The 27,669-nt window shown below is 40.2% G+C and overlaps 1 protein-coding gene across 2 annotated transcripts in view; it reads right to left on the bottom strand.

The window, feature by feature from the left end:
• Window positions 1-25,226, bottom strand: part of LOC131957839 (cGMP-dependent 3',5'-cyclic phosphodiesterase) — an 85,248-nt gene extending 60,022 nt beyond the window's left edge. For both annotated transcript variants that reach the window (XM_059322643.1, XM_059322644.1), the window contains exons 1-8: window positions 25,143-25,226; window positions 10,576-10,664; window positions 6,356-6,462; window positions 5,975-6,030; window positions 2,971-3,036; window positions 2,599-2,689; window positions 2,208-2,260; window positions 1,836-1,910 (exon numbers count right to left, since the gene is read on the bottom strand). In XM_059322643.1, coding sequence (XP_059178626.1) covers window positions 1,836-1,910; window positions 2,208-2,260; window positions 2,599-2,689; window positions 2,971-3,036; window positions 5,975-6,030; window positions 6,356-6,462; window positions 10,576-10,664; window positions 25,143-25,223 — 618 coding nt within the window. In that variant the 5' untranslated portion in view covers window positions 25,224-25,226. The remainder of the gene's footprint in view (window positions 1-1,835; window positions 1,911-2,207; window positions 2,261-2,598; window positions 2,690-2,970; window positions 3,037-5,974; window positions 6,031-6,355; window positions 6,463-10,575; window positions 10,665-25,142) is intronic.
• Between the last annotated feature and the right edge of the window lie 2,443 nt (window positions 25,227-27,669).

Here is a 27,669-nt window from a genome sequence, read left to right as displayed (position 1 = left end):
TCTAATGGGTACCTGGAATGTCTTTGGGGAACAACTCAGCTCTAATGGGTACCTGGAATGTCTTTGGGGAACATAAAATGGATTGAACAATGTGTCTATGACAAAATGATTGACTTCAGCAAATATCAAGATAGTGCAAGATATAATAAAAATATTCCAATCTATCAGAGCAGACAGCTCCTTAACCTGCCCCCTACAAGACTAAACCTTATATAAGGTATCTGTTATTGGACAATTACCTAACAAAGCAACACCCACTAATTACAAGTCAATAGCAGTACATATAATATTAATGACTTGAAAAACTTGATATATGAAATTTTAATTCTAAGGTGGCACTGGATGTGTGCATTGTGTTTAATATTATATATATATATATATATATATATATATATATATATATATATATATATATATATATATATATATATATATATATATATAGGTTTATATATAAAACTAGCACACATGCACTCAGGCTACACAGAAATCAACAAACCCACTGATTTCTACTAGCCCAGCTCAACTCAATCAAATATGTATGAAGCTGGCCATAAAACATCTTTCTAATCATGTTTAACAGTAGAAAAATGAAAAACCCTCCCCAGAAAACATCAACATTGAAATGGGAGGTAAAGAAAAACACAGCCCAGATTAGATTATTTCCCTTACTGACCTCATTAGGGTTATTGCTTGGATGGTTTGGATTAATTATTTGAAAAGGGTTAACATTTTTTTTTTTGTATCCCCATCAGAAAATATTGATTGCTGGTCATGGAAATTTCCCCGCTTCTTTTCAAAAAAAAAAAAAAAAAAAAAAAAAAAAAAAAACAACACAATGAATAAAAACTGTTTTCCCCCTGGTTGCCATGGCAACGAGACTACAAATCCTCAAATTAAACTAATCAAACGATGTTTACTCTGCGGCACTAATAGTTTATTTATTCTTGCACTTGTGCAGCCCGTGATGGTACAGCCAGCTCGTTAGGCTGCACTGCGGCTATTCAAATCTGGTGCCCATTCATGTGCCATCCCTATTAGGGCATCGGATCGATAGGCAGAATCAAGGGCACTAAAACGCACCAGTACCTCTTAAGCCACCACATTAAATAAACATACTTTGTCATAACTTATTAAAGTGCAAATTACTTAGTGAATATTAAAGCTATTAAGTTACTTTTATTTTTACCCGAACCCTGTCCCAAACAGCAAAATATTAAGAAAAAAACCTGTATGTCCTACTCGGTTTTTTTAACAGCCAAATATACCAACGTTTTAAAAGAAATAAAACTAGGGCCATACAAAGTTTTAATTTTCCTAAACATTTGTGAGAGCTTAATTAAAGTAATCAATCTTTTTTTTAACCTTATGCAAGAGTCATCTTATCTTTTCCCATTCATACCAAAGACATATGGGGCAGATAAAGTAGAGTTCATCTATTTCAATTACCTGTGCATACGAGGGGATAGTGTCGTCAGCATTTTACTTTCCCTTATGTGAATCAGGTACCCATCAGAGTTTATTGGACTCATGGGCATCATACAAACTCAAGACCGGGATCCGAACTAGACTTTTGAGTTATAAATCATAAGCCCTATCAATCGACCATGCCATTCCCCATATAGTAGTAAGCATGTGTCTACAAATGCTAAGATTAATCTGACCTTTGAACTTAAATTTGTTTCTGTTTTTTAACTGTGTAAACCCCTAATGCCGCTAGTACTGGGCTGTGCTATAAATAGCCCCTAGCCCGCCCTGTATCAACAAACAAGCCATTATCCCCAATCAGACAAACATACCCATTGTAAACTAACACAGGTCTTTCCTAAACTTACTTGACAGAAGAGCATCTGAGTCTCTGGTACGACCAGCAGTAAAAAACCACTCTCTGCTTGGGTGTGCAGTTGAAGCTGTAAAAAAAAAAAACTTTTCTAGTCATGAACGTAACAGTCTTACAATGCATATCTATTTATATACTTGTAAAACAAACTGCTTGTATATTAAAAATTTTCATAGCCTTTGTCTGTCGATATTTTTGAAAAAGAAGACAAGCACTTTTTATATGCAGTACACAAGTTAAATCTGTCTGGATTTCAATAGATAAAATCTAAGCAGTAAAGATATAAAAATACCAGAGAAAACAGGGGAGAGAAGTCAAGACAGGCAGATTTTAACAAAGTAAAGAAGCAAAAAGGGAGACCACTTACATATCTAACAACTTTAATCTCAAGTTTAGCTGCATCTTGATCATTTAGCTCCCCTGTTGATAAAAAAAAATTCCTTAGATAAACTAGGCAAATTGCACCTGGCATATCATCAAGTTACTTCCCCTGTTTTATAAAGCCACTAAGATTTTTTTTTAAGTCTACTGTCAATAAAAGTTGAACATGACTGCTTTATTGCATAAACATAGAGGTAGGCCTACATCACAGCACAATGGAACAAATATGGTGGTAGGTCATAGAAGAATGGAACAAACATTTGTTCCTCTAATGGAGGCTGGGTGAAGTGGGCATCCAAGTCAACACAAACCAGGGTGTTGGAGTTGGGGGGGGAGGAGATATTAGAGGGAGGGGGTTGGGGGGTTGATGGACTTACCACAGAGCTGTATCAAAGACTGTAAATGAGAAATTTGTGGTGTGCTGTCTTTACTGTGATTCGTTTTTATAACCTCATATGAAACAGATATCTGAAAAAAAAAATAGTTTTTAGAACTTTATATGAAACACATATCTAAAAAAAAAAGCATATTCAAAGTTTTCATAACTTTATACGAAACATTTCTGGAAAAAGTATTTATACAAAATATTTTCTAAATCTAAGTAGAATTTAACAACTGCGCAATGATAACAATAAAAAAAAAGTAAAATTTTAGAAAGATGAAATAAGCAAGAACACCTGTATGCCTATTTTAATCACTATCTATTGAAAACAAACAAGACTTTGGGAGAAAGTACTAATGTAATTTACCTGTTTTAAACACAACTCAACTCGTTTGGGATCAACACTTGATAATGCCCCAGCTTGTGACACAACCTGATGAGAAGTGACATGACAACATCAACTTGATGACAACATTACTTTCAACTTAACAAAAACATCAATTATAACTTTACAAAAACATCAACTCCAATCTGATGAAAATAACTAAATTCATTATGAAACCAACAATAGACTAGACTACTCTAGCTTGTTTAAGTCCTTTTTCCCAAACTATTCTAAAATAGCTCTCTATTTATATTTTACTATAAACAAACAAATGATAAAGCAGGCTCAACACATTGGAGTGTGAGGAAAAAAATGAAAGCTCAGAAAGATAACATTTAATTAAAGCTTTTTTTCCTGTTGCCATGGTTTTATCATATTTATCATAGTTTAGCTAGGGCTGAGTCTGGTGCAGGCAGAGGTGAAAGGTTAGTTGTCAGGGGTGTAAGGTTAGTTGTCAGGGGTGTAAGGTTAGTTGTCAGGGGTGTAAGGTTAGTTGTCAGGGGTGTAAGGTTAGTTGTCAGGGGTGTAAGGTTAGTTGTCAGGGGTGTAAGGTTAGTTGTCAGGGGTGTAGTGTAATATGTCAGTGGGTGTAGTGTTAGATGTCAGGGGTGTAGTGTTAGTTGTCAGGGGTGTAGTGCTAGATGTCAGGGGTGTAGTGCTAGATGTCAGGGGTGTAAGGTTAGTTGTCAGGGGTGTAAGGTTAGTTGTCAGGGGTGTAAGGTTAGTTGTCAGAGGTGTAAGGTTAGTTGTCAGGGGTGTAAGGTTAGTTGTCAGGGGTGTAAGGTTAGTTGTCAGGGGTGTAGTGCTAGATGCCAGAGGTGTAAGGTTAGTTGTCAGGGGTGTAGTGTTAGATGTCAGGGGTGTAAGGTTAGTTGTCAGGGGTGTAAGGTTAGATGTCAGGGGTGTAGTGTTAGATGTCAGGGGTGTAAGGTTAGTTGTCAGGGGTGTAAGGTTAGTTGTCAGGGGTGTAAGGTTAGTTGTCAGGGGTGTAAGGTTAGTTGTCAGGGGTGTAAGGTTAGATGTCAGGGGTGTAGTGTTAGATGTCAGGGGTGTAAGGTTAGTTGTCAGGGGTGTAAGGTTAGTTGTCAGGGGTGTAAGGTTAGTTGTCAGGGGTGTAAGGTTAGTTGTCAGGGGTGTAAGGTTAGTTGTCAGGGGTGTAAGGTTAGATGTCAGGGGTGTAAGGTTAGTTGTCAGGGGTGTAAGGTTAGTTGTCAGGGGTGTAGTGTTAGATGTCAGGGGTGTAAGGTTAGTTGTCAGGGGTGTAGTGCTAGATGCCAGAGGTGTAAGGTTAGTTGTCAGGGGTGTAGTGTTAGATGTCAGGGGTGTAAGGTTAGTTGTCAGGGGTGTAGTGTTAGATGTCAGGGGTGTAGTGTTAGATGTCAGGGGTGTAAGGTTAGTTGTCAGGGGTGTAAGGTTAGTTGTCAGGGGTGTCAGGTTAGTTGTCAGGGGTGTAGTGTTAGATGTCAGGGGTGTAGTGTTAGATGTCAGGGGTGTAAGGTTAGTTGTCAGGGGTGTAGTGTTAGATGTCAGGGGTGTAGTGTTAGATGTCAGGGGTGTAAGGTTAGTTGTCAGGGGTGTAAGGTTAGTTGTCAGAGGTGTAAGGTTAGTTGTCAGGGGTGTAAGGTTAGTTGTCAGGGGTGTAAGGTTAGATGTCAGGGGTGTAAGGTTAGTTGTCAGGGGTGTAAGGTTAGTTGTCAGGGGTGTAAGGTTAGATGTCAGGGGTGTAAGGTTAGTTGTCAGGGGTGTAGTGTTAGATGTCAGGGGTGTAAGGTTAGTTGTCAGGGGTGTAGTGTTAGATGTCAGGGGTGTAGTGTTAGATGTCAGGGGTGTAAGGTTAGTTGTCAGGGGTGTAGTGTTAGATGTCAGGGGTGTAAGGTTAGTTGTCAGGGGTGTAGTGTTAGATGTCAGGGGTGTAGTGTTAGATGTCAGGGGTGTAAGGTTAGTTGTCAGGGGTGTAGTGTTAGATGTCAGGGGTGTAGTGTTAGATGTCAGGGGTGTAGTGTTAGATGTCAGGGGTGTAAGGTTAGTTGTCAGGGGTGTAAGGTTAGTTGTCAGGGGTGTAAGGTTAGTTGTCAGGGGTGTAGTGTTAGATGTCAGGGGTGTAAGGTTAGTTGTCAGGGGTGTAGTGTTAGATGTCAGAGGTGTAAGGTTAGTTGTCAGGGGTGTAAGGTTAGATGCCAGAGGTGTAAGGTTAGTTGTCAGGGGTGTAAGGTTAGTTGTCAGGGGTGTAAGGTTAGTTGTCAGGGGTGTAAGGTTAGATGTCAGGGGTGTAAGGTTAGTTGTCAGGGGTGTAGTGCTAGATGCCAGAGGTGTAAGGTTAGTTGTCAGGGGTGTAAGGTTAGTTGTCAGGGGTGTAAGGTTAGTTGTCAGGGGTGTAAGGTTAGTTGTCAGGGGTGTAAGGTTAGTTGTCAGGGGTGTAAGGTTAGTTGTCAGGGGTGTAAGGTTAGTTGTCAGGGGTGTAAGGTTAGTTGTCAGGGGTGTAAGGTTAGTTGTCAGGGGTGTAAGGTTAGTTGTCAGGGGTGTAAGGTTAGTTGTCAGGGGTGTAAGGTTAGTTGTCAGGGGTGTAAGGTTAGTTGTCAGGGGTGTAAGGTTAGTTGTCAGGGGTGTAAGGTTAGTTGTCAGGGGTGTAAGGTTAGTTGTCAGGGGTGTAAGGTTAGTTGTCAGGGGTGTAGTGCTAGATGCCAGAGGTGTAAGGTTAGTTGTCAGGGGTGTAAGGTTAGTTGTCAGGGGTGTAGTGCTAGATGCCAGAGGTGTAGTACTAGATGTCAGGGGTGTAGAGCTAGATGTCAGGGGTGTAGGGCTAGATGTCAGGGGTGTAGAGCTAAATGTCAGGGGTGTAGTATTAGATGTCAGGTGTGTAGGGCTAGATGTCAGGGGTGTAGTGCTAGATGTCAGGGGTGTTGTACAAGGCTTGGTGCCATATGTCAGGGTTCTGGTGTAGTAAAGTCATCAGCTTGCTAGAGTTAATGATGAGTGGGCAACTTACCACCACTAGACCTATAGTTTTCTGTGTCCCCCGTTCAGGAATTGGAAGCAGCAAAACTGCAGGAGATAGAATAACATGTTAGCTGTTAGCAATCTGTTAATCCAATGGGACAACAACATTAAATATCTTGGACCATAATCCAATGGGACAGACAACAACATTAGATATCTTGGACCATAATCCAATGGGACAACAACATTAGATATTATGGACCATAATCCAATGGGACAACAACATTAGATATCTTGGACCATAATCCACTGGGACAACACCAAAATATTTTTGGACCATAATTAACATGCTGTGCCTCCTTCTCTCTTCCCCCCCCCCCCCCCCATGGCCCAATACAATGAATCTACCTGTGAAGACTGACGTCATTACCTGAGTGGTTGTTGTCAGTGTTGTGCTGGGTACCCAGCAGTTCCCTGATGCTGTCCTGGTTGTGGTTGACTGTCACCAGAGTTTTGCCTCGTTGTTGTAGGATATCACTGAAATACAAACACAAACATGATAGATATCACTGAAATACAAACACAAACATGATAGATATCACTGAAACACAAACATGATAGATACCACTGAAACACAAACATAGGCATGATAGATGTCACTGAAACACAAACATGATAGATACCACTGAAACACAAACATAGGCATGACAGATATCACTGAAACACAAACATGATAGATATCACTGAAACACAAACACAGGCATGGTAGATATCAATGAAACACAAACATGATAGATATCACTGAAACACAAACACAGGCATGATAGATATCAATGAAACACAAACATGATAGATATCACTGAAACACAAACATGCATGGCAGATATCACTGAAAGACAAACACAAACATGATAGATATCACTGAAACACAAACGTAAACGTTGACATGGGGTTGATGCATCGTCCTTATCTACGAGGTTAATTACCCCCTATGCTAGGGGTTGATAGTTTCACTTTCCTAATGGGCTAATTTTGCCGTGAGTCTCTCATCAACGTTGCCACCGATTCGCATCAGGACTACCACAACTGCAACCACCAGCACCATACAACTTTTTGACTCCCCCCCCCCCCCCCCCCGCCACAACAAGAAAATTAAAACCCCTACCATCCCAAAGGTTCGTGACGTCACATATGTATGCCCTCCACACCACCTACACACACACACATTAGTCAATGTGCTATAGAGTTCGTGTAAAAGCTGTCTCTTCTTCAATTATTCAAACTACTAGATAATTCGCCCGATAGTGGAAAAATGCAACGGGCCTCACCTGTTTTTTTTTCTTTTTACCTCAACCAGAGCTGTAATCTTAAAGCTAACCTTCAAACCCTATCTTTAAAATTAACTCTAATCTTAACCTGAATCCAAGCGCACATATTTTGCTTTTGCTGTTGTTAGTCATATTTGCTTTTTTTTTATTCGTGTACAAATTAAACAGAACTATTTGCGTCTTTACTATTGGTGATGTCATTACTTTTGTAACTTTTCCGGCGTCATACGTTTTCGTTTTAATCTTTTATTTTACTTTTTTTTCCTCTTAATTTCTTGTGACGTCACACTTAGACTGAATAGTGAAACTATTATCTAGTAGCTCCGTTATACTTGTTTACTTTTAAACAAGTATAATTAACAATTAACTTACAACCCCCCTCCCAACCCACTCCATCCAGACACACACACTACTATGACGACAACCCATACACAGAATTTCTTCCAGGCATCATCTACTGCCCCCCCCCCCCCCCGAACGAAATGAAATTCATATAACTTATATAGAAAATACATACTTTTAACAGCGTCCCCCCCCCCCCCAAGAAAGTCTACCGCCCCCCCCCCCCCCCCCCCCCGGAGAAAAAAGTCTGGAAGAAACACTGTCCATACAGTTTTCAAGTGGCGTATGGAGGCTATGGCCACCGTATTTCACCCACAACTGGAAGCCAGATCATCACAAAGATAACTTCATTAAACATTTTAACACACCCCCCCCCGCCCCAACCCCACCCAACATTTGTGTTTGGGTCTGTAATCGATTCCCAACGCCCGACCGACCCAACGAATGACTTGAGGTGCGGAAACGTAAGCTACCTTCTGATTGGCTCTCGAGATAACGTGACAGGAAGTGTCAACGTGGCCTCGTGATGACCTCCCATATTGGAAAATACTTGTGTGTAAAAAAAAAAAATGAACATCCCTTCTAATACTTCTATCAAACACTTGTGTGAAAAGGAAAAGTACACCCTTTCCATCAAATAATGAACAAAACTCCCAACCGCCCCCAACTCCTCAATAATGAAAAAGAATCATTATAAAATCGAAATCTGGTAGACATACAAGAACACACAAAAAATAGAATACAACCAATTTTGTCAATAGCGGTTAATTAATCCGGGGAAAGTCTAGGCTTTCAACTACTTAAAACAGTACTAGTGGTGTTTTATTAAGGGATAAGGGGGAACGGATTATTACATCTTCGGGTATAATTTTTAATCAATAGGAAAATTAATGAGAAGATATTTGTGGAAAAGGTTTTTGCTTTTTTTTTCTGGGAAAACGGAACAGGAGATGGGAGTGAATTAGAAGCAGGGTGGATAATAGTGGAGAATGGATTTGTGTGGATGATGAAGAATAAGGGAAATCGAATAGAGATGGATGATGGATAATGGCGGACAGGTGGATTAGAACTGTGTCTGTTTTTTTTTCTTTGAGAATGAACTAAAGGAAGAAGGAACTAAAGGCAAGACAGAGGAAGAACAAAAGACAGAGAGAGGATGAACTAAAGGCAGACACAGGATGAACTAAAGGCAGAGAGAGGATGAACTAAAGGCAGACAGAATGAACTAAAGGCAGACAGAGGATGAGCTAGTAAAGGCAGACAGAGGATGAACTAAAGGCAGACAGAATGAACTAAAGGCAGACAGAGGATGAGCTAGTAAAGGCAGACAGAGGATGAACTAAAGGCAGACAGAATGAACTAAAGGCAGACAGAGGATGAGCTAGTAAAGGCAGACAGAGGATGAACTAAAGGCAGACAGAATGAACTAAAGGCAGACAGAGGATGAGCTAGTAAAGGCAGACAGAGGATGAACTAAAGGCAGACAGAGGAAGAACTAAAAGCAGACAGAGGATGAACTAAAGGCAGACAGAGGATGAGTCTGCCCTAAATCTCACGATTTAGCCGGCTTCCACTATATACATATACAGCTAAACGTCGGTTTTCGTCGATAGTCTGAAAATAATCGATAAAATCCGAAACCAACTAAACTGAGGCTATTATTTACTTAATCAATGTAAATCCAATTAATTCTCCCAAAACCACTTCAAAAAATAACTAAAACACAATTTTATTCTAAAATGTAAAAAAAAAAAAAAAAACTATTCTTTTTCTCTAGGAAAAATGAATGAATGTAAAGACTGGAAAAGAAAATGAATATTTAACGTGGCATCGATCTTCAGGAGACACTATTTGTACAGCTGGGGATGGAAGTAATGAAACTAGATACAGAGTTGATAGGTCACGGCGAGTGTGATCAACTGGCATTTACCACTCGTTTACCACTTCTGTCTTACTTTAGTATGAGGGGGTGGGGGGAAGGCAAACAATGGATGTGTTGAGTGAGCCACGATGTGTGATGCTCACACACAGACAAACAACGCCGAAGTGGAATCTAGTTCAACACGTTGGTTAACCGTTTGCGTTAACTTTCGGATGATAAAGTGGCGCTGCGTCGAAATTCGATACAAGGGGAGGAAAACGGAAACCGAACATAACCGAAAGCAAAGAAAATAGAAGTTTAATAAAAATTGCTTTATATTAAAAAGTTTTTTTTTTTTAAATAACGGCTAATGTGAAAAAAAAGCCTCCATGTCTTCTGTTGTTACTGTTATTGAATAAAGAATAATGAATAAAGAAAAGTTACACTGTACTAACATAACAAGAACATAATTTCCTAAAGCATTTCCGATGTTTTTAACGCCAGACTGATGATACAAATCATAGACAAACATGGGAGTACATAGTGTTACTGAGATATATCTCTTTGGCATAAGGCAGTCACAAAAAAACAGACGCTTAGCTGAGTACACAACAGGAACATGCTGGACAGAAGACTAGAGGATGTGTAGACAGATGAGGGACTCGCCTTATGAATAAACAACTGTGGCGGGACTTGGGGAGGGGGGGGGTGTAGGGTCGGTGTGAAGCCCTGTGACAAAGTGGTGGGGGACGACTCCCCAATAAAGTGGGGTATCAATTATGGAGGGATCCATTAGTGAAAGTGGTCAAATATAAACCGGACAAACTGAGATAGGCGAGCAGCCAGAAACAAGACAAAAAGTGATACAACATGGCCAAAAGCTAGGCAAGATAACGCACAACTTAGACAAAAAAAACGACCGAAAACTTTATCAAAATAATAGAAAAACCTAACAAAAACTCAACCAATAATTTTTGTAATGGATTTTAAAAAATTAAATATAAAAAACTATTCTATACAACTAAACTGTCCGGATCACTGTCTGTATATAACAACTGTGTCTATAACAACTGTCCGTATAACAACTGTCTGAGAAACTGGCCTAACAAGGGGACTCACCTGATAAATCGACTGTTGGGCAGAGTCCGACAGTTCTCGTCCACTAGATGTGTGCTGACTGGGTCTCGTAGAAACACTTTGACTAGACTCTGGGGACAGGCAAAGGTCAGGGGTTAGGTCTTTAGCATTGGTGAGATATGAGGTCAGGGGTTAGGTCTTTAGCATTGTGCTAGTGAGATATGAGGTCACGGGTTAGGTCTTTAGTACTAGACTAGAGAGATGGTTAGGTCTTTAGCATTGGGCTGGTGAGATATGAGGTCATGGGTTAGGTCTTTAGCAATGTGCTGGTGACATATAAGGTTATGGGTTAGGTCTTTTCCATTGGGATAGTGAGATATGAGGTCATGGGTTAGGTCTTTAGCATTGGTGAGATACGAGGTCATAGGTTAGGTCTTTAGCAATGTGCTGATGACATATAAGGTTATGGGTTAGGTCTTTAGCATTGGGCTGGTGAGATATGAGGTCACGAGTTAGGTCTTTAGAATTGGGCTGGTGAGATATGAGGTTATGGGTTAGGTCTTTAGCATTGGGCTGGTGAGATATGAGGTCATGGGTTAGGTCTTTAGAATTGGGCTGGTGAGATACGAGGTCATTGGTTAGGTCTTTAGCATTAAACTAGATACTAGGTCAATCAGCACAAGATTGGAGATACAAACTGAGATACAAACTTGTTAAGCTTCTAATCCAATATTAAATCATGTTTTCATTTAGCTTAACGAACAAAGACATGCGGTAAGCGCTGGACACAAATTACATTCTATTTTCTCTTAATTGGCTCAAGACGTCGGACGCACGAACTACTGAAAACATCGTCAATGTTGTAATCATACATAAAAACTCCCTTTTTTACAATTTGCAATGTTTTTTTTTATAATACAAACTAATTTGCCCGGTATAGCCCAAGATTGTATTTATTCTAGGCAGCATCTTCTGATGGTAAATGATTTAGTCTATGAAAACACGGCAATTATTGTTTTATTTTCAGAGCGGTGCTTACAATAGGATAATTGCTTGATAGCCAGTGCTTTGCTTACAATTTGCATTAGCTTTTGAGAATCCCCTATGGGGCTTTTGGTTAACTGACATTTGAATCTATGACGTATGCCGTTCTGAGTACACGGATTCTTCAAGTGAATTAAAATGTGTAGCTCAAGGCTAGTTTTACAATTAGATAAAATCCCACATTGATGGTATGCGGCAGCAGTCAGCGATAAAAAATATGTGTGAGTGTGTGTGGGGGTGGGGGAGACAGGTATTGAGGGGAGATAAACATAAGATGGTACTGAGGGGAGATAAATATTGGATAGTATTTTAGGGGAGATATAACATGGTCTAGTATTGAGGGGAGATACATATTGAATGGCTTTGATATTATAGGGGAGATAAATACTGAATGGTATTTTAGTGGAGATACATATTGAATGGTGTTGTAGGGGAGATAAATACTGAATGGTAAAAAAGGGGAGGTAAATACCGAATGGTATTTTAGTGGAGATACATATTGAATGGGGAGATAAATACTGAATGATAAAATAGGGGAGGTAAATACCGAATGGTATTATAGTGGTGATACTAAATATAATTTAGTGGAGGTAAATATTGGATGGTAGTATACGAGAGATAAAACATGGGGTGGTATTAAGGGTGAAATATTATATGGTATTTTAGGAGAGGTTAATATTGGATGATATTGAAAGCAGACGAAAAATTGTTAGTTTTGAAGGGAGATAACTATGGGCTAAAGTAAATTTAAAATAAACACGGATAAGCTGCTACGTATTGGGACGCATCAATCAATGACAGTCCTTTCCAATCTTCACAAACACACACTGTGTTGGGTGAATACAGTAAACAACGTTATAAGAAAAACGCGTTTTTAACACAATCGTACTATCTTGTCAGTCTTATACCACCGCACTTTCTAATACTAACAACACAACTACACCAATTCTTCATGTAATATTCAAACAATCCATTTAGTTTTTCTATCACAGAGTTTATTTCAATTGTCTGTGACCGAACTGGTTTACGAAAACGATCTAAAACGACAAGTCATAGAATTCGATCTATTTCTATAATGGATTTCAAAAGTCTGTAAGACGAAAAGCCCGCTGTTCTATTTTTAGCGCAATTTCCATACTGGACAATTGCGATTATTAATGCGTTCTGGATGGATGTGTGTCCGCAGCTTTAAGTCGTATCTCCTCCTCAACGAAGCAATATCGAGGACTAGTTCTAAAAGCAAATATGTTAAGCAAGTTCCGAGGATGATTGTGGGCCAAAAAATTCCCGGAATTCCTTCCTGGATTTCCCGGAAAAGCCAAAAAAAACCTCGAAAAAATGCAGTTTTTTGCCCATATCTCGGCAACCAGACCACTTAGCGACTTGAAACATTTACCAATCGATTCCTGCCATAATTTAGAACAATATTGCCGAAGAAAGTTTTCAAAAATATCCTTTCGTTCGGTCACAAAAAATTAATTAAGGAAATTGCGCTTAAATTGTCACTAGACTTTTTATTAACTTGTTTTTTAAATTATTTAACATACACCAATAATACTTTCAATATCTGCGCGGAAAAAAAAGTGTTCGTGGAAACTTTATGTACATTAAACAGGCAATGTATCCCCTACAAATTACAATGTCTTGTGTGAATAAAGTTTTCTTGGATGATGCTCTACATCTAGAGATAGATACACTAATCAAGTCTGAACATAATTCCAAGGTCTGTTTGAATACATGTTACGTGGTTAATATATTTCTTTATATTTCTTTAACCATAATAGTAATTTTAATGTCTGTTTGAATACAAGTATTTAACGTAATCAATATATTTCTTAAATTATAATAGTAATTTTAATGTCTGTTTGAATACGTATAAGTATTTAACGTAGTCATTATATTTCTTTAACCATATTAGTAATTTTAATATCAGTGTGACTGAAATGTTCTAGTACAATTTTTTTTTGTTCTAGATCAAATTTCTGTATTATATTTATAGGCAAAAGTTCTATGTTCTACTAAAGCTCTATATAAAGAAAACAGACAAAAAAGAATTTCTCTAGCCTTTACAATATTTTAATGTCCCAATGACTGAAATAGCTCTATGGAAGAAAAAATTCTATGTCCAGTCAATAATCTGGGGGTCAAGATATCCCCGGGGGGGGCCGGGAAAACGCTGGGTTGATGGACAGCCAGCAGTATCGGGCAGAGATGTGTATCCAGGGGGGCTGCATTGATAACCCTCATTTGGTCGGGGCGGCGGGCTGGGAGGGGGAGACATCGCGTGCAGGGGTTACAGCGACGTCCGACCCCGGCGTCCTTCAACTCCCGGGGTCAAGAAGACGATGAAAAGATTTTTGGCGAGTCCGGGCGCCGGTCATGGAACATTATCGATAGTATCGCTAGCCGGGACAACAGCGGCTTGTTGAGGCTGTGTGTAAGGGATACTGCACATATTATGTAACACATTTTTTTACCATACACCCCATATACCGTGATATCACAATTGTTGAGGCTGTCTGTAAGTAGTGTAAGGGATACTGCACATATTATGTAACATATTTTTTACCCTACACCCCATATAACGTGATATCAAAAATTTCGTATAACACCAGCCTCGAAATTAATAACAAAACAGGAAAAAAACAGAATACACCCTTTTCACAGTTAGCTACACACATGTTATTACACAACTGTGGAGTGTGACCTACTTAGGTCCAGTAATGTTTTATTTTGACATTGTGTTAATACCATATATGGAGTGATGGTGCAACTACCGGGGTTTTTCCACTGTCTTATTAAGAGTGTCTAAGACGTAGAAATTTTCCATCAAGATCTGATTGATTAATTCAGACCAGATAACCACCCCATAGCTCAGTGGCTAGGATCTCGGCGCGCCACGGCGGCGGCCGAGGTTCGATTACTCGGTGAGAAACTGAGTATAGTCTATGGTGTCTAGTGGTTTAGTGGCTTAGAAACTCGGTTTGCAGCCGAGTAGTGTGGCACAGTGGTTAGGAACACCATTAGTGGCCTAGTGGTTAGAATCACATAGGTGTCACACAATAGGAAACACAACCAGCACGAGAACAGTAGCTCAAGTAGCCTTGAGTGATCTGTGAGTCTCCATAGAGACTTGTCCGCACAGGCAGTCTACCTTGATCAAAGGGTCTATTAAGACCAGGCCGTCCATTTTGTCCGGCAATAGATTCTGACCATTTGAACGTGAGAGAACTTAAGTCCTGAGTGTGCTAAGCTTTCTTAAGTTGTTTTAGTCTTCTAGTATAATATTACTTGCCGCCAAGTGATTCTTGAAGCTATAGCAGTGTTGTGTGACCTGTGGCTATTTTTATACAGTGTTCAAATCTGTGATACTATTTTTTCTTACGCTTTGTAAGTTGGGTTTTGTTATTTTCTAAATTAAATATTTTATCTGTTTAACCTAGTGTTCTGCCACAACTGTGTTCGCTTATTAAAGGTTGTCTGCAGATTGAATGAGTTGTTAACTTCAATAGTATCACTAGTTTTCCCTAGACATCGAAATCGAGCCCTAGTGTGTTGTTGGGTTAGCGTTCATTCATTTAGGCTTTAAGTCATTTGCATATAACCCCGAAAAAAGAATCCGGGGACGTTCACCATCTATCTGGCTGGTAGATAGGTAAACGTTACAAAGTGGGGGCTCGTCCGGGATTTAATCTGTCGTTCCAGTTGGTTATATCAGTTAAACACTAAGTTTAGTTTGATTTAGTTGTTTTTCTATCCAGTGAAGCCGTGTTATTGAAACGCGCGCAAGCATAGAGTTATCTAGGTCAAAAGTCAGACGTGTCACGTCCTAGATTGAAGAGGTCAAGTACACGGCCCAACGCTCCGTGTTAATTTAGAGAATCTAGGCTTGTTGTGATTTTGAAAGTTAGTGTTATGGAATCTTTTTTGGCTAAATCCCACTTTTGAGGAGGTAGAAAAGTTGAGTAGAAAAGTTTTGATTAGTGTTGTTAAGGAATTGAAATTGGATTATTCTGTTACGCAGAAATCAGAGGTGTTGAGAGATAAAATTGTTGTTCATTTTATTAATGAAGGAGTATTTGATGAAAGTTTGTTGGCTGGTGTGTTACTCCGCGAGGAGAAATCTCTAGAGAAGGTAGAATTAGAAGCTAGAGATGCTTTAGAGAAACAGGAGTTAGAGGCTAAAATTGCTTTAGATAAGAGGAGGTTGGAATTAGAGTTTGGTCAAGTTAGTGATGTTACTTCTCTGGTAGATCCAAAAAAGTTGTCGGTGGGGCAAGTGATTGCCAAATTTGGGAAATTAGTTCCTAAATTTGATGAAACAGATTTGGTCGTTTTCTTTAACTCATTTGAGAGTTTAGCGAAGACATGTGAATGGCCCGAAACTTCCATTACTGCTTTATTGAGCTCGGTCCTTACTGGGAAAGCTGCAAAAACATACCAGGCACTCTCTCACGACGTTCAAAATAACTATAGTTTGGTCAAGACTGCCATTTTGAAGGCCTACGAACTGACGCCCGAGGCCTATCGGATGAAATTCCGAGCACTCCGCAAGTTACCCACTCAATCATATGTGGAATTTCTCTTTGAAAAGGAGAAAATATTCTCAAGGTGGCTACACTCTGAGGAAGTTTCTGAGTTTGAGAAACTCAGGTCACTTATCCTAAGGGAAGAATTCCTAACGTCCCTGCCTGAAGACATACGACTTCACATACTGGATAACAAGATAATGGACATCCAGAAGGCTGCTGAGTCGGCTGACACATATATGTTGGTGCACAAGAAACCACCAGTGTCAGGAAACCGCCTCAACCCCGTGCTTCCCCTTTTTGGCAGCAATCCTCCTGTTGGCCAACACTTGAAGGCATCACAGTCCAGAGAGAAACCAAGATCAACTCTCAATCGTCGAGCAGTTTGCCAGTTCTGCAAAAGACCTGGTCACCATGTCAAGGACTGTTACAAACGTCGTCAATATAACAGAGAGGTGGTGCGTACTTCTGCGCACTATGCTCTATCCCCTCAAGCAGCCAGTTCAACTATGAACTCTAGAATTCTAAAGGACTCTAACCCTAAGTGTCCGCAAGAAGGTAGTCAAGTCTCCACACATTATGTGCAGTCACATTTTGACTGTTCACGCCACCATCCAGTTTCTTCCGAGTCTACCGATCTCGAGGGATCGAGAAAAGTTGACTTTTCATCTTTCATTGCCGAAGCTATCATTAGCAAACCAGGTGATCCGTTGTCTCAGCGGAATATCACCGTCCTAAGAGACACAGGAGCGTCACAGTCACTTCTTCTGAAAAGTTCAATGGACATTACACCTGAAACGAACACCGGAAGGATTTCCATTATCCAGGGAGTGGGGACAAAATCTACTGTCGTCCCTCTACACAAGTTTGCCCTGAAACATCATCTCGTCGAAGGTGAAGTCATTTTAGGTGTGATAGATAGTATTCCTGTCCCAGGAGTACACCTACTTCTAGGGAATGACCTTGCGGGAAGCAAAGTATATCCCTGTACGGTTCCAAACCCTTTGTCAACAGTTCCAGATAATGATAATGAACTGTATCCTGCATGTGTGGTGACAAGAAGCCAGACCAAACAATTGGCTGACACAACGTCTGAACCACACCTACCATCATCGTCAAGAAATTCGACTCCCAAACTGGAGTCTATGCTTCCAGAAAACACAAGCCTGGGCTTAACCCTGAGGATATCTCAGGAAGACATCATTAAAGCTCAACAAGTCGACGCGGAACTCAAAGCAATGGTCGAAAAATCTCTATCATCTGACGATGGAGAATATTTCTCCGAGAACGGCCTCTTCTTTCGTCGCTCTGTACCAGTGAATGCCTCTCCAGCCGAACCATGGTTGGGTAAAAACCAGCTGTGGGTCCCTCCACCTTATCGGCATGAAGTACTTAAACTGGCACATGACCATCCAATGTCAGCGCACCCAGGAGTCACTAAAACGACGGCGAAGATCAAAGAACTGTTCTTTTGGCCCAAAATGAGAAATGATGTGTCGCGTTACTGCAAAAGTTGCACGAACTGTCAGTTGGCCGGAAAACCAAACCAGAAAATTCCTAAGGCCCCTTTGAGTCCGATTCCTGTATTAGAAGAACCCTTTTCTAAAATAGTCATGGATTGTGTAGGTCCCTTGCCTAAAACCAAGGCGGGCAACGAGTACCTACTTACCTTTATGTGTTCAAGTACCCGTTTTCCCGAGGCGTTCCCCTTACGGAACATTAAGGCAAAGACTGTAGTCAGAGCCATGACCCGGTTCTTCACTACCTTTGGATTACCTAGAATCGTTCAAACAGATCAAGGCAGCAACTTCACCAGTCACCATTTTCAGGAAGCGCTAGCCAAGCTAGGCGTTACCCACATCACCAGCTCAGCCTACCACCCTCAGTCTCAAGACGTACTTGAGAGGTTCCACCAAACCCTCAAAACCATGCTAAGAACATTCGCTAAAAGTAACACCCAATGGGATGAGACTGTTCCTTGGATTATTTTCGCCGCGAGGGACTGTGTCCAGGACTCTTTAGGCTACTCTCCTTTTCAACTTGTGTTTGGACATTCTGTCCGTGGTCCCCTGAAGCTGATCCACGAACGATGGATAGGTACCAGTGATCATCCAGTGGAAAACTTTGACGATTTTCACGTTCGACTGAAAGCCGTGTGCGAAATGGCTCACAAGAACTTAAGAAAGGCCCAAGTGAGAATGAAAGGACTGTATGATAAGAGTTCTCGCAAACGAACATTCAATCCAGGCGACAAAGTTCTTGTGCTAGTGCCTAATCTGAACAATGCGTTATCCTTGAGATATTGTGGACCCTTTACTGTGCATTCAAAATTAAGTGATTTGAACTATGTTGTCAATACGCCCGACAGAAGAAAGAAACAGACAGTGTATCATGTTAACTCACTGAAAAAGTATTATGATAATTGTAACAATTTTCATTCCACAGCTAAAATTACTTTACCTGTATGTTCAAATGTTTCTGATGATGTGATACATGATAAATTGAAACCCCCAAAATTGGTAAATTCTGCCTTTTTAGATACTTTGAATGTCCACCTTATGCATTTGTCCACAGAGGAAAGCCATAGATTGTCTCAGTTATTCGAGACATTTCCCTCTATTTTTGGGGATGTCCCCAAAGAAGCGAAGGTTCCACCTCATGATGTAGACGTAGGTGACGCAAAACCCATCAAACAACACCCCTATAGAGTTAACCCGGAAAAAGCTGCTTTGATAAAAGATGAAATTGATTATATGCTCAAGAATGATATCATTGAACCCAGTTTCAGCAACTGGAGTTCCCCATGTCTCCTAGTCCCGAAAGACGGTGGATCTTTCAGGTTTGTGACCGACTTTAGGAAGGTAAATGCGCTCACCAAAGCTGATTCCTATCCATTACCTCGAATAGAAGACGTTATTGATAAAGTTGGTCAGGCTAAGATAATTTCCAAAATTGATTTACTGTCAGGATACTGGCAAATCCCCTTATCTGACCGTGCAAAAGAAATATCTGCTTTTGTAACCCCTAATGGTTTTTATAGATACAAACGTATGCCCTTTGGTATGCGAAATGCTGGTCAAACTTTCCAGAGGGTCATTAACTCTGTCATTGCTGACATAGACCAATGTGAGGCCTACATAGATGATATAGTTGTATTTTCTAACACTTTTGAAGAACATATTGTTCAGTTGACTAACCTTTTTAGAAAATTGTCTGAGGTGAATTTTACTGTAAACCTGCATAAAAGTGATTTCTGTAAAGGTTCAATTACCTATTTGGGTTATCAAGTGGGAACGAACCAAGTTCGGCCCATTGAAGCTAAAGTAGATGCTATTGTAAGGTTACCTCCTCCCAAAAATTGTAAAGAAATCAAAAAGTTCCTTGGGATGGCTGGTTACTATAGGCGGTTCTGTCAAAACTTTTCAGCAGTTGCTGAACCTCTTACTGCATTATTGAAAAAGGGTGTCGAGTTTGAATGGTCAAATAAATGTCATGAAGCTTTTTTAACCATTAAGTCATTTTTATCTAATGCTCCTGTTATGGCTGCACCAGATTTCAGCAAGCCCTTTAAACTTGCCATTGATGCTAGCAACTTAGCCATTGGTTCAGTCCTATTTCAAGAAGACAATATGGGGATTGACCATCCCATTGCTTTTTTTTCCAGGAAGTTAAATGAGAACCAAAAGAATTACTCTACTATTGAAAAAGAAGCTTTAGCTTTGGTTTTGTCCTTACAACATTTTGAAGTCTATGTCTCTTCTTCAACCAATCCAGTCAGAGTGTTTTCTGACCATGATCCCCTGAAATTTACCTCTAAGTTAGGACAGACAAATCAAAGAATATTGAGATGGTGTTTATATTTCCAAAATTTTAATCTGGAAATTTCACACATTAAGGGTAGTGATAATGTTGTGGCTGATTGTTTGTCAAGGATGTAAAATCTTATTACACACATTGATCATGTGACATGTTTTGTGGTTCATTAGGACCATTCACAAGTGTTTTGTTTGGGTGACACTCACATGAAAATGAGTGGTATGAGTTTTGAATTTTTCAAAATTCCCATCCTGTTGAAAATTTTGTTTATTTTCAGGTGAACCTTAATTAAAGGTGGTTTTTGATTATATGTAATCTATAATATAAGCGGGCTGAGCGTGTCCTTCCTTCCTTCCGTCCGTCATCGCTATAGATTTTGGGACTATAAAAGTAAACTGCGCACCACGCTGTGCTTTTCAGTGCACCGCAGTGTCTTATTATATGTATTAGAGTAGGGTTTGTTTATATAGCGGCAAAGAGCTATTTTATAATTTCCACTGTTTGTACAATTTTGCATAACGTAAAGAGAATATTAAATACACGCACATTGCTAAAACATATTAAAAGGATCAATGTCAAATATAGTTTTCGTTAATATTCCCAGAAAAAAATGGATATATTATCATGAAATTAGGTCGAAAAAACTAATTAATTCAACTTTTTTTTGGTATTTTTTTTGCAAGGGAGGTAATTTGAAAATATATTTAACTCATCAATATCTAAGTTAATCTTTTTTTTTATTACTACCGCATTGATTATTATATGTTAAGGTTCATAATTAAAATAGAAAAATGTTAAGATTATTTATATTATTTATTATTATTTTCTAATTAGTCTATGATTTCTCAAAAATCACTATCTTTTTGCTTTTGTTTTTCGGTGTTATGAAAACAGATGGTGAAATTAGACTTTTTGAGAAGAATGGAACGGCTCTCTCTGAGCGCGGACGTATGGGAAAATGTTTTTTTTTTAATATTCAACTCACTCTCAATAATTTAAGTTAATTTTTTTTATTACTTCCACATTGATTATTATATGTTAAGGTTCATAAGTAAAATAGAAAAATGTTAAGATTATTTATATTATTTTCTAATTAGTCTATGATTTATCAATATCACTATTTTTTGTTTTTGTTTTTCGGTGTTAACAGATGGTGAAATTTTAGAATTATAGTATAGAGAATGCTGAAAAGGCTCTCTCTCTGGGCGCGGACGCCTGTGAAAAGCGTGTTTTTCGGTGGTGATTCTAATTACATTACCAATGTGTTTTCTTAGAACCATAAAAGTAAACACCACTTGCCGTACATTTATTTGCATCGCATTGTTTTATTGTAAGTTATGGAGTAGAATCTATTTATGTGACCTAAATAAAGGCTCTCTTTGGGCGCGGACGCCTAAATAAGCGTGTTGTTTGGTGGTGATTCTAATGTTGTGGCTGTGGTTGTGTTGTGGTTGTGTTGTGGTTGTGTTGTGGTGGTGTTGTGGTTGTGTTGTGGTTGTGTTGTGGTTGTGTTTTGTTTGTGTTGTGGTTGCGTTGTGGTTGTGTTGTGGTTGTGTTGTGGTTGTGTTTTGTTTGTGTTGTGGTTGCGATGTGGTTGCGATGTGGTTGTGTTGTGGTTGTTTTGTGGTTGTGTTGTGGTTGTGTTGTGGTTGTGTTGTGGTTGTGTTGTGGTTGTGTTGTGGTTGTGTTGTTGTTGTGTTGTGGTTGTGTTGTGGTTGTGTTTTGTTTGTGTTGTGGTTGCGTTGTGGTTGTGTTGTGGTTGCGATGTGGTTGTGTTGTGGTTGTGGTTGTGTTGTGTTTGTTTTTGTGCTGTGTTTTTGTTTTTGTTCTGTTCCAAAGTTGTACATTTAAAAAGATTTACCGTGGCGGAGCACGGGATGCAGCTAGTCTATAATATAAGCGGGCTGTGTCTGTCCTTCCTTCCTTCCTTCCGTCCGTCATCGCTATAGATTTTGGGACTATAAAAGTAAACTACGCACCATGCTGTGCTTTTCAGTGCACCGCAGTGTCTTATTATAAGAATTAGAGTAGGGTTTGTTTATATAGCGGCATAGAGCTATTTTATAATTTCCACTGTTTGTACAATTTTGCATAACGTAAAGAGAATATTAAATACACGCACATTGCTAAAACATATTAAAAGGATCAATGTCAAATATAGTTTTCGTTAATATTCCTAGAAAAAGTGGATACATTTTAATAACATAATAACTGTAGGTTAGAAAATCAAATGAATTTAACTCTTTTCTAATTTTGACAAAGGAGGTAATTTAAAAATACATTAAACTCACGCTAATAAAAAATGTGACTGCAAATATACGTTCGTCATAGAAGGAATTAGTGTTGCAATAATATAATTAGCAAAATGTGAATGCAAATTATTCGGATGTGTAAGAGGAAATTATTATTAAAAGGCAATCTTTTATTTATTTTAATGTAGGCCCTACTGTTTATTACTTATAATTTTTAATCAACTATTCAGCACTATTATCGACGCGTCATCACGTTCATTAGGTGCGCAATGGTTTTAGTTATGAAACTATTGTAAATTTTTAAAATTTAAAGTACTGGAAAAAAAATGCGTAAATGGATACAGTGAAATATTGTAGGTAAAACACGGATATTTTAAATACTGCCTATTATTCACACTGTTTTCTAATTATTATTCTATATCTTGGGTTTTATAGGAGAGTCGTAGCGAGGGGGGGGGGGGGCATATGTCCCCGGGTGCCGACCCTAGGGGGCGCCAAAGTGCGTTGGAAAAAATTTGCGAGGGGGGGGTGGAAATCGAAAGTTTTAGGGCGGGGGGTGGACAGGGGTGCAAATCGAAAGTTTGAGGGGGGTGCAAATCACCGGAAAGGGCGCGATTTGGCGCTACGGGCTAGACTGTGAGCAATATGCCTTTATGATTGCATTTAAATTGTGTTTATGTTATGAGTGTTGTGTTTGTTTTTTCGTTTGTGTTTTTTTTTTGCGTTCGTTTGTGTTGTGTTTAGTTTTGTTCTGTTCCCAAGTTGGTACATTTAAAAAAGATTTACCGTGGCGGAGCACGGGATGCAGCTAGTCTTTTATAATAATATGTCTCATATGACTCAGTTGATATTGTAGCTAGTCGTTGAAATAAAGGTCTTACCCTGTCGGGTTTACCCCTTTTAATATCCACATGGAAATATTGTAATACCCTTTTTTTGAGGGATTTTAATGTATAATTATTTTTTGAAGGGTTACTCCCCTTTCACGAATTGTAAAAGTTTGAGTTACTTCCCTTTTATGTTCAGGGATATTTTCATCTGGTATTAAGATTTTGATTGCCTACATTTGTAAAACATTTTTTTTATTTCATTGCCAGATTGGTTCCTTATGTATGTTTTTGTGGAACCTATCTGTCACTTCCAAAAAGGGAGGGGATGTGACCTACTTAGGTCCAGTAATGTTTTATTTTGACATTGTGTTAATACCATATATGGAGTGATGGTGCAACTACCGGGGTTTTTCCACTGTCTTATTAAGAGTGTCTAAGACGTAGAAATTTTCCATCAAGATCTGATTGATTAATTCAGACCAGATAACCACCCCATAGCTCAGTGGCTAGGATCTCGGCGCGCCACGGCGGCGGCCGAGGTTCGATTACTCGGTGAGAAACTGAGTATAGTCTATGGTGTCTAGTGGTTTAGTGGCTTAGAAACTCGGTTTGCAGCCGAGTAGTGTGGCACAGTGGTTAGGAACACCATTAGTGGCCTAGTGGTTAGAATCACATAGGTGTCACACAATAGGAAACACAACCAGCACGAGAACAGTAGCTCAAGTAGCCTTGAGTGATCTGTGAGTCTCCATAGAGACTTGTCCGCGCAGGCAGTCTACCTTGATCAAAGGGTCTATTAAGACCAGGCCGTCCATTTTGTCCGGCAATAGATTCTGACCATTTGAACGTGAGAGAACTTAAGTCCTGAGTGTGCTAAGCTTTCTTAAGTTGTTTTAGTCTTCTAGTATAATATTACTTGCCGCCAAGTGATTCTTGAAGCTATAGCAGTGTTGTGTGACCTGTGGCTATTTTTATACAGTGTTCAAATCTGTGATACTATTTTTTCTTACGCTTTGTAAGTTGGGTTTTGTTATTTTCTAAATTAAATATTTTATCTCGTTTAACCTAGTGTTCTGCCACAACTGTGTTCGCTTATTAAAGGTTGTCTGCAGATTGAATGAGTTGTTAACTTCAATAGTATCACTAGTTTTCCCTAGACATCGAAATCGAGCCCTAGTGTGTTGTTGGGTTAGCGTTCATTCATTTAGGCTTTAAGTCATTTGCATATAACCCCGAAAAAAGAATCCGGGGACGTTCACCATCTATCTGGCTGGTAGATAGGTAAACGTTACAGGAGACATTCGGGTTCGAACTTCAGCGAACTACTACTAGACCACGCCCTGCCCCTCACCCCACCACACAACAAAATATAAATGATAAAATGTCACACCACGTCCCCCTTTGTGGTACATAATATGTGCACAATCTCTAAAAGTACCCCTGCCGATGTGATAAATACATGTGTCAATGAAAGTTTCCTGGGACTGGGGAAGTTTATAAAACCGGTATTCTATATGCGACACCAATACAGAGGCGTAGCGAGGGGGGGCGGGGACATATGTCCCCGGGCGCCGACCTAAGGGAGGGGGGCGCCAAATTGAAAATTTGAGAGGGGGGGGGTGCAAATGAAAAGTTTCTAAAGGGGGGGGGTGCAAATCGAAAGTTTCTAGGGGGGGGGGGGTGCAAATCGCAAGTTTGAGGGGGGGTTGCAAATGAAAAGTTCGAGGGGGGGGGTGCAAATCGAAAGTTTGTCCCCGGGCGCCGGGAAGGGTCGCTACGCCTCTGCATCAATATCATAACGGTAGCCATGTTTTCCGGGGCCAAAAATGTTTTCTGACACGGAGCTAGTATCAGCACTTTAAGAGGAAACGGCAAAAATGTCACACACTGTTATAGTTCCAGATTTTAAAAAGATATTGAATCTGTGTTTGAGATATTAATTCTTTCACCCGTATTTGCACAGTGAGTTTTTGATAGTTTTTTTTAAATTGTGGCTAACAGAATGGTCACCGTGCCTGTAGGTAATTGATATGGAGGGGACTATGGCTGCGACTCTGGTTGGGGAAATGGCTGAGACTATGGCTAGGACTATGGCTGAGACTACGGCTGGGCAGCTAGAATGAAAGGCTGGTACTCACTGTGTTGAGAACACATCTTGAGATGGTCAGCTTGATGGCATCTCTCAACTCTGTCAGGCTTGTGGCGTCCAACACAGGCATCAACGCGTCCTGGGGAGGGAAAGGTTTCATCTGGTTAACGTGTGGTCAAGTCAATAAGACATTATCGTGTGGTCAATACAGACATCGTGTGGTCAATACAGACAGCAAGGTGTGGTCAAGACAGACAGCAATGTGTGGTCAATATAGACAGCAAGGTGTGGTCAATAGAGCCTTCAAGGTGTGGTCAATACAGACATTATCGTGTGGTCAATACAGACAGCAAGGTGTGGTCAAGAGGCAGCATGGTGTGGTCAATACAGACATCAATGTGTGGTCAATACAGACATCAATGTGTGGTCAATACAGACATCGTGTGGTCAATACAGACATCGTGTGGTCAATACAGACATCGTGTGGTCAATACAGACGGCAAGGTGTGGTCAATACAGACATCAAAGTGTGGTCAATACAGACATCGTGTGGTCAATACAGACATCAAAGTGTGGTCAATACAGACAGCATGGTGTGGTCAATACAGACATCAAAGTGTGGTCAATACAGTCATTATCGTGTGGTCAATACAGTCATCAAGGTGTGGTCAAGAGGCAGCATGGTGTGGTCAATACAGACATCAATGTGTGGTCAATACAGACAGCAATGTGTGGTCAATACAGACATCGTGTGGTCAATACAGACGGAAAGGTGTGGTCAATACAGACATCAAAGTGTGGTCAATACAGACAGCAATGTGTGGTCAATACAGACATCGTGTGGTCAATACAGACGGCAAGGTGTGGTCAATACAGACATCAAAGTGTGGTCAATACAGACATCGTGTGGTCAATACAGACATCGTGTGGTCAATACAGACAGCATGGTGTGGTCAATACAGACATCAAAGTGTGGTCAATACAGACAGCATGGTGTGGTCAATACAGACATCAAAGTGTGGTCAATACAGACAGCATGGTGTGGTCAATACAGACAGCATGGTGTGGTCAATACAGACAGCATGGTGTGGTCAATACAGACAGCAAGGTGTGGTCAATACAGACAGCATGGTGTGGTCAATACAGACAGCATGGTGTGGTCAATACAGACAGCATGGTGTGGTCAATACAGACAGCAAGGTGTGGTCAATACAGACATCGTGTGGTCAATACAGACAGCAAGGTGTGGTCAATACAGACAGCATGGTGTGGTCAATACAGACAGCAAGGTGTGGTCAATACAGACAGCAAGGTGTGGTCAATACAGACATCGTGTGGTCAATACAGACAGCAAGGTGTGGTCAATACAGACAGCAAGGTGTGGTCAATACAGACAGCAAGGTGTGGTCAATACAGACATCGTGTGGTCAATACAGACAGCAAGGTGTGGTCAATACAGACATTAAGGTGTGGTCAATACAGGCAGCAAGGTGTGGTCAATACAGACAGCAAGGTGTGGTCAATACAGACATCGTGTGGTCAATACAGACATCGTGTGGTCAATACAGACAGCATGGTGTGGTCAATACAGACATTAAGGTGTGGTCAATACAGACAGCAAGGTGTGGTCAATACAGACATTAAGGTGTGGTCAATACAGACAGCAAGGTGTGGTCAATACAGACATTAAGGTGTGGTCAATACAGGCAGCATGGTGTGGTCAATACAGACAGCATGGTGTGGTCAATACAAAAATCAAAGTGTGGTCAATACAGACATCGTGTGGTCAATACAGACAGCAAGGTGTGGTCAATACAGACAGCAAGGTGTGGTCAATACAGACAGCAAGGTGTGGTCAATACAGACAGCAAGGTGTGGTCAATACAGACATCGTGTGGTCAATACAGACAGCAAGGTGTGGTCAATACAGACAGCAAGGTGTGGTCAATACAGACAGCAAGGTGTGGTCAATACAGACAGCAAGGTGTGGTCAATACAGACATCGTGTGGTCAATACAGACAGAAAGGTGTGGTCAATACAGACATCGTGTGGTCAATACAGACAGCAAGGTGTGGTCAATACAGACATCGTGTGGTCAATACAGACAGCAAGGTGTGGTCAATACAGACAGCAAGGTGTGGTCAATACAGACATCGTGTGGTCAATACAGACAGCATGGTGTGGTCAATACAGACAGCAAGGTGTGGTCAATACAGACAGCAAGGTGTGGTCAATACAGACAGCATGGTGTGGTCAATACAGACATCGTGTGGTCAATACAGACATCGTGTGGTCAATACAGACAGCAAGGTGTGGTCAATACACAACAGCAAGGTGTGGTCAATACAGACATCGTGTGGTCAATACAGACAGCAAGGTGTGGTCAATACAGACATCGTGTGGTCAATACAGACAGCAAGGTGTGGTCAATATAGACAGCAAGGTGTGGTCAATACAGACAGCAATGTGTGGTCAATACAGACAGCAAGGTGTGGTCAATACAGACATCGTGTGGTCAATACAGACAGCAAGGTGTGGTCAATACACAACAGCAAGGTGTGGTCAATACAGACAT

The sequence above is a fragment of the Physella acuta genome, unplaced genomic scaffold (genome assembly GCF_028476545.2).
Source record: "Physella acuta isolate Inbredline_101_S28 unplaced genomic scaffold, ASM2847654v3 ptg001271l, whole genome shotgun sequence".
NCBI classification, from domain to species: Eukaryota; Metazoa; Mollusca; class Gastropoda; family Physidae; genus Physella; species Physella acuta.
Note: the sequence above shows the minus strand (reverse complement) of the source record. Positions and strands in the feature narration are given on the sequence as shown.